General features: G+C 41.7%; 1 protein-coding gene across 1 annotated transcript in view; it reads left to right on the top strand.

Annotated features, from left to right (window-relative positions):
- Positions 1-1571: 1571 nt before the first annotated feature.
- LOC118417717 (chloride channel protein D-like) overlaps positions 1572-12183 on the top strand; it is a gene marked incomplete in the record, with an annotated part of 33387 nt that continues 22775 nt past the window's right edge. Inside the window, 7 exon segments of the mRNA XM_035823385.1 lie at positions 1572-1891; positions 7541-7697; positions 8147-8276; positions 8789-8869; positions 9274-9449; positions 9842-9934; positions 10354-10441. Coding sequence (XP_035679278.1) covers positions 1795-1891; positions 7541-7697; positions 8147-8276; positions 8789-8869; positions 9274-9449; positions 9842-9934; positions 10354-10441 — 822 coding nt within the window.

Genomic DNA, 12183 nt, shown 5'->3' with positions numbered 1-12183 from the left:
CGGCTTCGACTTGTTTAAATGCAATACATGTGAAATTTAGAATGACAATTTTTAAAAGGGAATAGGTCGGTAGGAGTTTAACTATTCTTAAAACCTTCGTCGTCACTTAACTCAGATTTTCTTTGCATACGATCACGTCCATTTAGTCTTATGAAATAGGAGTCCACCAATTCATATGTCTTCAAATAATTTAATGGAAAATTAGATCAACATTACATGTTCATGAACAGTCCGTAATATCCGTTACATCTCCCGGAGTATATATAACATCATTTCAAAACAGAAAATTATTTACCATACTTACAGCATTTAAATAAAATAATCGTTAGTTTGCATCATATGCCCGATTACTTTTAGCCATACAACTGTAAAGAAATAACAGTTCAGTGTAAATACTAACGTTAGTAATAATATTGCTTACATTTAAGTAAGGCCTTTGACAGTATACATAGAGGTAAAATGATGAACATCCTCAAGGCCTACGGGATCCCAGTAACATCCATTGGCATAATACCGGTCGGTTTACTGCAATTTCTCAAGCAATGCTAATTTGGCAAATGATCAACGCATCATTTTCTCCAGTTACATGTTGCTGTTACAGCTTACTTTTGCCACTTCTTCTGTGTAAATTATTTTGTCTCTCTGGTCCTGCTATTAAAAAACATAATATCGTAATTGGAACACACCGCGGAATTGCACGGAGAACGGGCGCGTGGTTGGAAGGGGGTGCAATATACCGGTCGAACGAAACACGGCACAATTAACTGCCGCTATGTACCTTTATTCATCCTCTGTTGTTCCTTTCTTTCCTGTTAGTAGTTGCACAAAACAAAAATCTGCATGAGCATACAAAAAGTCATGAGAAAATGGGCGTATACTGACAAGAATTTTCATTTAATTTTGGTCCGTCACAACCGCTATGACGTAAAACTTTACTGCCGGCCGTAGCATTAAAAATGGCGGGAAAATGGCGGCGTACGTTCAATTTGACCCATTCAGCCGTAGATCCGGGCGATAATGCAACGGTTCCTCACACTTTTACACGAGTTGTAGGTCACCAAAAGAAATTCAAGATTGCTGTTGAATCATGCTCGTCTTGTGCCGTGAGCACATGTGATTATTATCTACAAATCTGGCGATGAACGTGACAGTGTGTTTGTCCCACGACGAGCTCGCCTGCCCCGAAAATGACCTGAAAACTTTTGGCCTTGTTGTCTTCGAATGCATTGTTATCGATGCTTTGTAAATTATGTATTGGACACCTAGATGTCTGAAGTGTGCATACCTCAGAAATAACTATTGTTGCATGTGTAGATCTCTTCACGTTCCACTATTTTTAATCGACCGGTATAAGGCTTATGACCGGTATTATGCCAATGCATGTTAATAGGTTTGTCCACTTGATGTTGCAATGCTTAAGAGACAGATTAACACGTTTTGGTGAAGATTTGAATCTTCATAACGTTTTGGTCTGTTTAAAAATCTCCAATCTAGATCTGTCTTTTCGATCTAATTTACAAACCCGCTAGAGGCGCTTTCGTCATTAAAGCGCCTCTAGCGGATTTGCAAGACTTTGCACTTTGAAAAGGCGGTACAAAATCCATCATGGCGACTAGTTGACACAGAAAACTTTTCTGATTGTTTCATACTCGAATCTCCAAAAATTCCGCCACTTTTCATTCCCACATGACCCTTAGAGTCGTAGACTACGTCTTTAAGAACCTTGTTAGCACCTTAAGGAGGTAAAGACTCGGTGTTATTGTCTCCAAGACGGCAGAAACTGGAGAAGTGGAGATGGCGGAAGTGCGGTCCCGCAGGAAGAAGCACACCTACAGCGTGTCCCAGGTGCACTCCGTAGACGACGTGCACCTGGCGCAGGCCGACACGTCAGGTGAGAGGCTGAGTTTGTGCTCTAACGATCACCTTTACAGTTACAGGCTGTTGTTGTGCCAGTTCATAGTTTCAGCAAACCAAAAACGTGAGATCCAACCACACCCTGCACTGTTGCCCCTCCCCTTGTGCAACTTGTTACCTAATATACAGTACCGACTACGTTTATGGTCCGGTCTGAACGCGATTTAATCGCGTGCAAAAGTCGTGCAAGTCGCGATTACATCTCGTGTAAATCGCGATTAAAACTCGTGCAATTCTCGGGTAAAACGCGATTAGATATGTGTGTACCCGCGTCTGATATGCATGAAATCACGTCTAACCGCGTTTAGACGATCAATGAATAGATTTCAGACACGCCTCTTCTTTTCATAAACATTTTCTAGACACGCCCGTGCCGTCCAAAGTTCGGGGTTTGGCAGAAATCGGCTTCTTTTCATATGCAGACCCCCGCGCGGAGGGCGGAGAACGTATCACGCCCAATTTCCCAATTTGTTTCTGAACTAACGCATAACCTCGCAGTCTAGAACGCACCCGCGCCGCTCCCAACCACGATATTTCTAGAAGATTTGCTGCAATTTTGAGGAACCGACTGTTCCGCACATGTTTAAATCTGATACGTGAAAATTAAAGAAAAACAAATAAATTTCCACAAAAGTGTGTTTTTCTTAAGCAGAATATGGCAAAGTATGCTTTTACTGAACCCCGATCTTTCGGCACTGCCGTGGCTAGCGCCAGGGTCACGTACCGGAACAAATCATTCCGAAGATCATTTGCTACAATTTTGAGAAACCGACTGTTCCGCACATGTTTAAATTTGATACGTGAAAATTAAAGAATAAGAAATAAATTTCCACAAAGGTGTCTTTTTCTTAAGCAGAATATATGGCAAAGTATGCTTTTACTGGACCCCGATCTTTCGGCACTGCCGTGGCTAGCGCCAGGGTCACGTACCGGAAAAAATCCTTCCGAAGATACAAAATGTATGGTGCGACCTCGCACCCGCGCCGCTACCTAACCTAGCACGTTCTTTCTCGGAAGATTTGCTACAATTTTGAGGAACCGACTGTGTAGTGCAAGTTTGAATCTTATACGTACATGACAAGAAAACATCAAATAAATTGTTTTTTTCCCAAGAATGGCAAGATGTGTTTTTCTAAATCAGAAAACATGGAGTAAATTCTGCTTCTGTCTGACCATGCGTGACGAGGACGGCCCGCTACCGCGGCCAGTGTCAGGACCACCCGAAAAAAAACCTACCGACTCTATGTTGAATTATTTGTGTCCTATTTCTGTTGTTGCATTATTTGTACGCTGGTGTAGCGATATCAAATTCGCCCACACTACACGATACTTGCCACTGTAAATAGCTACAATAGTCTGTGTTTGCATTTCTTATCTATCGATGAAAGTGAAGACAAGTTAATCATGTTCCGAACTGATAGGTAAGTACACTAGTCTTTCAGTTTCAGAATGAACAACAAGGAATGTCCAGTGCGACCAGTGTAGTCGTACAAAATCCTGGCGGTCTCACTACCAAGTAAACAGGCTTCGACCGGCAGATACTACATGTAAGTATCTACATCCGAACTTCAAGCGCCGCCCCGCCTCCGGTGGAACGTGACCTGTTTATAAATATTCCAACCTTCCTAAAGTTCGCCACGGCGCGACTACTAGCATATCATATTACATTTAGACGTGTACACGGTTTGTGTGGGGTCCAGAACGTGGGACAGGTTGTGGAAGATTGGGTTATTTGAGCGCAAATATGAAACTTATATCGTTGCGATAAAATCAACAGCTGTTTTGATTGTTTAGTGTGTGTAAGTACACGATTGACGTAACTGTTACGGTGCTGGTAAACTTGTAGAAAAATTACATTGTAAACCTCCAGAATTTGGTCTGGTCTGGTCTCACGTGCTGCTCAATTTGATTGACACATGCACGGTAAGGAGCGGCTTCTTTGAAAGTATGTTCCCACAGAAGAAGGCCACGTTGACTGTTGCAATATTCTGCGTTTATTTTCTACTCCGATCTAGCCCCGTGTTTAATATGTGGTTATTTTTTCTTGGTTTATCCAAGGGGGTTTTATCAACCTACTTGATTTATCTAACTTTGTTTTATTTGTATTATCAAGGAGGTTAAAGAAACCTAGACTAATTAAAATACTTCGTAGACTGCACACGCAGCGGTAGCGTACGTCATATGTGAACTTTGTGGCAATGTCGCAGGGGTGGATGATCTATAAATTCTGTATTCCAAATTTTATAATTCATTTCCCAACTGGTTCATATTAAAGGAGCCACGACCAATGAATTAAGAATGTTTTTAAATGTTTAAGTGTATAAAATTTCTTTATTAATTAAAGTTTGTACACGGACATATTCATATTCACGGACAACCTACCGTTTTTCCAACATTCGGAACAGATGATGACGATCCGACTGGTGTAGAAGCTGCCGAATGATGATCGATAACATCGGTAGTAAACTTACCTTTCATGTTCCAAAGGCAATGATATATCGTGTTTACCTATTTCATTGGTCAAATCCCTCTTCGTAGTATCCCGACCAGCTAAATTTATACATCTATATGTTGCTGAAAAACAACCGTAAACGTATAGGCCCTTTTAGTAAAAGAGTGAACCTCTTTGAACAGCGCATAACAGTTGTAGATAAACTGACTAAAAACATGTTCATTTTAGAAACGTAAAATACTAGAAGTAGAAGTAATGTTAGTAACGCTAACGCAACTTTTAACTGAATCAATGACAGGTTAGAAAAACTTGATCACATACTCAACAAGAAAACCAATAACTGATGAAGAAATTTTCGGCAAAATAACAATTGTCTGTGTCGAACCAAGACGTATGCCCCTTGAATATGGTTGCGTGGGTCCACTGCCCGACGACCAGGAACGTCCGAGGCGGTCAGGAACATAACAGGTAGGTCTTGTTGGTCGAGTTGCAACCATGACGATCAGCTGTATGTCCAGGAAACCGGCGGATAGAAATCCGAATCCTACTTTCCTAGCCTAGAAAATTAGCTACCGATATCTAACTACATAGTAGAAGTTATGTTAGTTACACCAACACAACATTGTTAGAACAGGTACATGTTTGTTTGAACAGATACGCAGACAAAACAAGATTAACAAAAAGATTTAAAAAACACATAAAGTAGAATGTATGCCCTGGAGTATGGTTGCGTCGGTCGACTGCTCGACGACCAGGATCGTACGATGGCTGTGTTCCGACCCAAGAGCTCCGTCAGGAACAGGTAAGTCTTGTTTGTCGAGTTTGTAACCATGACGATCAGCAGGCGGATGGAAACCTGAATCCTACTAACCAAGGAGTATCAACGTTCCTAGAAATATTAAGTTATGACCAAACACAATATCCTTTATTCATATTTAAATACATGCAAAACGGTCAATTTATGCGTATAAATACTAGTAGTCCATTCATGTCAGTGTATAGTCTTCAACCCAGCAATTCCGTTTATATTAGATGACGATCGTGTTTATGCTGTCAGTCCTTTGTGGGTCCAAAAGATTCGAACTTGTATTATTTTATCATATACCTTCCACGAAAATTAGACGAAAGTAGCCCGCCTAAAAATGTAAATAGGAGACAATTTTTGCCGGCAACCCGCTCGGTTGCCGTTACGACTTTTGTAGTATGCCGTAAAAAAAATACCACCTTCTTCAAGTTGGAAATGATTATCGACAGACTGTTCACAGAATTCTTACTCAGCGATGTGAGAATGATCGATGCCGGAAAAGTCCCTCCGATGTTTTGCAAAATTATCTATGCCTTGCGGACGACGCTGGCCGAGCAGTAACGTGTTAAATTTTATCAAAGAATGCACATTTCGTGATAAATGATTTAAAAAAACACAACAAAGCGTTAGTTCTACGCTTCTTCTTGTTGTTACCACTTTGTCAGCGCCGCTTCTGGCTGTGATTGGAGGGAAGTTGATTGGATTTATCTCATAATCAGGCAGGCGCTACTTCAGAGGGCTACCGCCGGAGCTGTCGCCATGGTAACCGCACGTCCAGTTGCATTTCCCACGCGCGTCTAGTTCTTCCCAACTCTCTGCCGTGACGTACAGTACAGCTTATACACATAATTTTCGGTGGAATGTAACGCCGTATTTTACGGGGAAATGTGGCGAATCGAACTTGTATCTCTTTTTGCTGGCCTTCCACTAAAATTATACGAAGATAACCCGCCAAAAACTGTAAGTAGGAGACTATATTCGCCGACAACCCGCTTGTTTCGACGGTTGACATCATCGTCTTCCCTTTGAGGCTTACGAAAAAGCTTAGCCGTGAAGACTATTTTCTTTTGCGTAGTTCGGGTTGCTTTCTGGATTCATCATTGACATTTATTTTATATCAGAAAATATCTATCGGGAGACTGTTTTCTTATCACAATTTCCATACCCAGCGTTGTGAACATGATCGCTGTTGGCAATTTTCCTCCGATGTTTTGCAAATCCGTACCCTTTGGACGGTGTTGGATGACGAGCAGTAACGTGTACACGCCTGTTCAAATTTATCGAGAAATGCACATTTCGTGATAAATAAAAAAGCAACAACACAACACCAGCAAAATGAAAAGTTACTAATCAAGATATAGTATAGAAATTCAACTCAGTCTGAGCAATCGGTACCAGGAGAGAATGTCGATATATTAATTTGCTGACTGTGAACTTCTTTTACGATCTTAGCTAAAAAGCGTCAGCGGTCCTCGGACAATATTGCCGACACCCGCGGCGCTGTCCAGCCCCTGTATCATTCACCAATTATCAACAAATACGTGAAATTGACGACTTACAAGTATCATGCAAATTTACAAAAGTAAACACTGCTCATTAACGAACAAAATATTTCGTCGGTGAAATGCCCGACCAAGGGGCGGGGCAGTCGGAACAAAGCCTTTTGTTTTGAGTCGGCGGGGTGCCGGGAGTAAACGCGTTTACAAACGACACGAGATTTTTAATTAGATAGCTACAGCTCATTAGCGCACGCGATTCAATCGCGTTCAAATCGCGACTTGCACGACTTTTAATCGCGATTTGCACGACTTTTAATCGAGATTAAATCGCGTGTAAACCGCGTGGGACCGGACCATAAACGTAGTCGGTACTGTATCTGACCCTTCAACTGCACAAGTGTGTGTGTGTCTCTTTGTGCATGTTTGTGTGTGTGTGTGTGCGCGCACCTGTGTGTATTTGTGTACGTGTGTCTGTGTGTCTGTATGCGCTTGTGTGTATTTGCCTGCATGTGTGTGTGTGTGTGTGTGTGTGTGTGTGCATGTGTGTGGGCATCCCAATGTACACATTCCAATGTTGACATGCACAATGTACATCATAACTGTTGAAATCTTGTCATGACTACACCTTTAACGCTAGTTCACCTTTATCCATGGGGTAACCTTTATCCGTTGTTTTTCAGAAAAGCACATTTAGGGATTTCAAGTCGTCTGACGGTTGTTTTAAATTGCAATATTTTTAAAATTTAGCAGTTTGAAGTCACAGGTTGTCGGCATGATAGCCCTAAATACGCTGCTTTTAAAACAACGTATATTATAGGTTACCCCGCGAATAAAGTTGAACTAACGTTACATCTCTCTCTCTCCCGACAGAGGGTTTCTTCGCCCGCGGACGTGAGTTCGAGAGCGTGTACGTGAACCACCGCTACACGGCGCAGGAGCGTGAGGAACTGTCAAAGTTCGACAGTCTGGACTACCTGCCCTCCCACAGCTTTGCCTACAAGAACTGGATCAAGAGGCAGCCCAGCAGGTACGTGCAGGGAACGGTGGTGCACCATAGAATAACGCCACCTGGCAACTTTTCATGGAAGTGCAGTTAGCAGGCCAACCTTTATATAGAGACTCTTTCTTCACGACCCTTGCATTATTTCCACTGACGTTTTGGTAACCTTTTTTACCTTCCTCAGGGCAATTCTGGCTGGTTCACATTGTACTGCAACTATAGGTGTCACTGTTTACAGATGCAGTCACAAACATTATTCACATGTATACAGTGATTGTTTTCTGCAATATTTACAGTGTGTTCCCAAACCCTAACTAAAATATATACATAACGTTGAGTTCATCATTGACATCATATGATATTTACATGTAAATGTATATGTATATCACAGCCTGACCCTTGTAGTTGTTTTGTTGTATTATGTATTTACAAAAACCCCATGAAGGCCTCAGTGCTGTTATACTGCTCTCCCATAGGCTGGACTGGGACCGCTGGGTGATGATGGGGCTGATCGGGTTCTCTGTGGGGTTTCTGGGGTTCCTGCTTCACCAGATTATTGAGATCATCTCCGAGTACAAGTGGGACAAGGCAGAGGACTTCATCAAGGTTCGTCACTTCTTTTTTTTGTGCCGTAGAAGGGCAGAGTGTCTAGACTAGCTAGGGACACGCGATCGAAAGATCTCAGGTTTGATTCCTCGCATTCTTGATTTAACATAAGCTCTGCTTTAGCGTATAGATTCATTATGCCAAAAAGCAGTCACTCAAGCAACTGGATATGATTTGTAACCGATCAGACGATCATCTATTATCTTTCCTCAGTTATACTGGAGAGATCTGTTGGAGAGCAGTTTTTATATGCTCGCTGTGAATAATACAGAATGGCTAAAAAGAGAGTTAGTTGGAGAGCACGTTTATCCTTACGATGCTAAACATGCTCTCCAATGAGATCTCTACAGTGTGACGAAAGATAACGGATGTTATCTGAAACGCCTGACCATTTCCCAAATATCATTTAGTTGCTGCTTTTTATCTTAAAATGACTGCTTTTTATCTTATTACCTGAATGTCTAACCTACAAAGACATGTTATGGATTCCTTATTATCCCTTATCCACACAGGAGGGAGACATTGCTGTGGCCTATATCTGGGTGCTGGGCATCAGTCTGCTGCTGGTTATAGTGGGGTCTGGGCTGGTCGTGGTGAGGACATTGTCTTTTATAACTTTTAGTATCATGAATGACTCAGTACTAAATGACAGAGAGGAATATACAGTGTTATGATACATACTCCCATATAAAGTTACATCGACAGTAAGCAATGTGGCCTAAGTGATACAGGCGATTTTTTGTGGGAAATATGGTTTTGAAAATTCTAATGTATTATGCATAACATTGAACATGTCATACAGAAATATGAAGATTTCTATATCATTATAATTTTTCAAATGACATATGAAACTCTTAAATACCAAGGTATTTTAGCAAATTAGGTTGAAAATTTGAGAGATGGCTTTACAATTTTCAGTTGACCTGTATTGACAACTATTATAAGATCAAACTTTCCTTAGCTCATAGCTGTGACATTTGGATTCCCTTCCCTGCAGTACCTACGGCCGTCAGCAGGGGGCTCTGGCATGCCCGAGCTGATCGGGTTCCTGAACGGAACGGTCGTGCGGCACATCTTTAACGTGAAGACGTTCGTGGTGAAGTTTCTCTCGTGCGCCTGTGCCGTGGCCAGCGGGCTGCCTGTGGGACCAGAGGGACCCATGATCCACATGGGGTAAGTCAGACTACCTGTAAAAAACTTTTCCATACATACACAACCTTTTTCTTAAATGGATGGCCCAGCCGGCCTCAGCTGCTCTCCCCAGAGGTCCAGTATGAGGGGGTCACGGGAGCATAAATAGATTAAAACCAAAATAAACAAACACTTTACATTTAACTAATATTTTTAAGTCATGTTCCTATTTTTAATGTCATGACATTCAAATTTTTGGCACGGATTGGACAGATAATTTTTCCTTCCCAGTAAACCATTTCCATCCATGGACAGGGGGACGGGTCTAGGAGACTGCCTTGATTTGAACCGACAATGTTCTGGATGCCAGACCTCATTATACAAAATGTATAACTTTATAAACCCTGTGTTAACCAATTTTCTTGCCTTCCCAGCGGACTGATCGGAGCCGGTTTGAGCCAGTTCCGATCGGGAACCCTCGGGTTTGCCCTGCCGTTCTTTGAGAGGTTCAGGAACTCTGAGGACAGGTGAGACTGGTGCACCTGTTGGTTGTGTTGTCACACTAGTCACTTAACAGTTGTTCCTGACTTATGTCATTCGAAAGAAGTGTTCAAGTTACGTTGTTGCAGGTTTGACAATCAGGTAGTAAGATGCGCCAAAAAACTGTTACTCAAGCAACTGGATATGATTTTGGAAACGGTCAGACATTTCAGATAGTATCCTCTATCTTTTGTCAGTGACACCAAAGAGGTCTGAAAGAAACTGGTTTTTATACCCTACTAGAAACTATGACTGTAAAAGAGCTGAAGACAATTTAGAATTTCCAATAGGAAACTAGTTAAAAAAAGGGAAGGTGAAGACAATTTTGGATTTCAATAGGAAACGAAGGTAAGCAAAGCTAAGACCAGGTTGAGGTGTTCATGTTCTGTTTCCCGTTGACTTGCAGGAGGAACTTTATCCAGGCAGGTGCCGGGGCTGGCGTGGCCTCTGCGTTCGGCGCTCCGGTCGGTGGTCTGCTGTTTGCTATGGAGGAGGTGAGTTTACCCGTGTTTTATCAAGCGCTTGTGTGTCTTCATCTGTATCCACTTGTTCATTCATGCATTCATTCATTTATTCATTCATTCATTCATTTATTCATTCACTTCTTGGTTGACAATTATTCTTACCTTTTTTTGTAACATGCTACCTTTGCTGACACAGAATGAACAAAACTTATCTCCTCTCTCTCCTTTCTTCTGTAACATCAAGCTAACTCTGAAGACATTTTGAAAGAATGTTGGTTTGGAGATCATCACTGCAAATGTGTGATTTCTTTTTTGGCCTTCTGGGATACAAAACCGACATGGCAGACAAACAAATCAAAACCATTCCCAAATGTATGATTCATTGATGAACACTCACTCATTTACTAACGGGAGGGGGCCATACTTCGACATGTGTTCTACGTGTTGTGTACATGCATTTTTTATTGTACATCTGACCCGCTACCCATCAGAACTAAATTTTAATCGATTGGTAGTCGTATAACCGTGATTAAAGCTACATGGATACAGGTTTCATTTAATGATAATGATCCGCGCTGCGGTTTGGGAGCGCACTTAACGTACCGTACGTATTTGACTTACATTCTAGTGGAACGTTCCAGCACAAAAAGGGGGTCCAAAGTTCGACATAATAACCTTTAAGCCTTTTCGGGGTATAAGAAGTTATTTCATGTACTAAAAAATTAGACTAAAAGTTCACAATACTGTTTGTCTGTCGCAAACATGTACTTTTTCTTACATTGCACGACTTGCTCCAATGCGGAGAGATGAAATAAAACAAGGGGATTTCAAACACATTTCTTCCAGAACATTATGGCCAGGTATCAAACAGCTATTTAATACTTGTCCATGATTTCTATCAACAGAACTACGTATACGGCTCCTTAAATGTTCACTGTCAGCCAGCACAGACTTACATCAAGGTGTTAACGCAACTAGATTTCACAGTCGACACCGCCGGCCGGTCCTCACGCCATTTTGTCTGCACGTAAACACGATCCACGTGATCCCGGCCCAGGGGAGATTGCTCGAGCGAAACCCGTTCTGTGGTTCTACTTGAACATTAATCGCATATGCTTTATATCTCTCAGAGCATAGCCTTTTAGTGGATCTGTAACAATGCAATTTATCATCCGGAAATTCACGACCAACTGCTGAAGCGCCAGGCCCAACACGGAAAGGATGTAAGTGATATTTGCAGGTCAAAGGGTCACTTGAAGAGCCTAAGGCTACAGCACCCTGGGAATTTTGTCGCACACTGCAAGCGATTAGATTTCATACACAAAAATTGTTTTGCACAAAGCATCAACTTACGTAATTTTGACGACATTTATTTCATTAGTCTGTGTAACGCAAACTCCGCTATCCGGAGCTTGTAGGTTCCTCCCCGCGGCAATGTAGGAAGGGCCTAAGAATCGCGATTAAATCAGGTTATTATTTCATCGAACACCCTGAAAGTTTCGACGTCCGGACGTTCATACAGTATCGATTTCTTATTTGTTGTCAGATATTCTATATAAATAGATATTCTATAATCAGCGAGTGAACACATTCAATGATTTCCACGTCACACTGTAGTGCCTGTAATTGGCGTTAATACTGAGGAGCTGCCCATCATGGCGACGTTGCCAAATTACTCAGTAACTGGTTTTCGTGTCATGTGAAGTAGCGAATAATAAAAACAGTCGACAACACGTTGTTTCTATTTACAGTTGGTAAATGCATTTATTGCA

This window comes from Branchiostoma floridae, chromosome 6, assembly GCF_000003815.2.
Source record: "Branchiostoma floridae strain S238N-H82 chromosome 6, Bfl_VNyyK, whole genome shotgun sequence".
Lineage (NCBI taxonomy): Eukaryota > Metazoa > Chordata > Leptocardii > Amphioxiformes > Branchiostomatidae > Branchiostoma > Branchiostoma floridae.
Note: the sequence above shows the minus strand (reverse complement) of the source record. Positions and strands in the feature narration are given on the sequence as shown.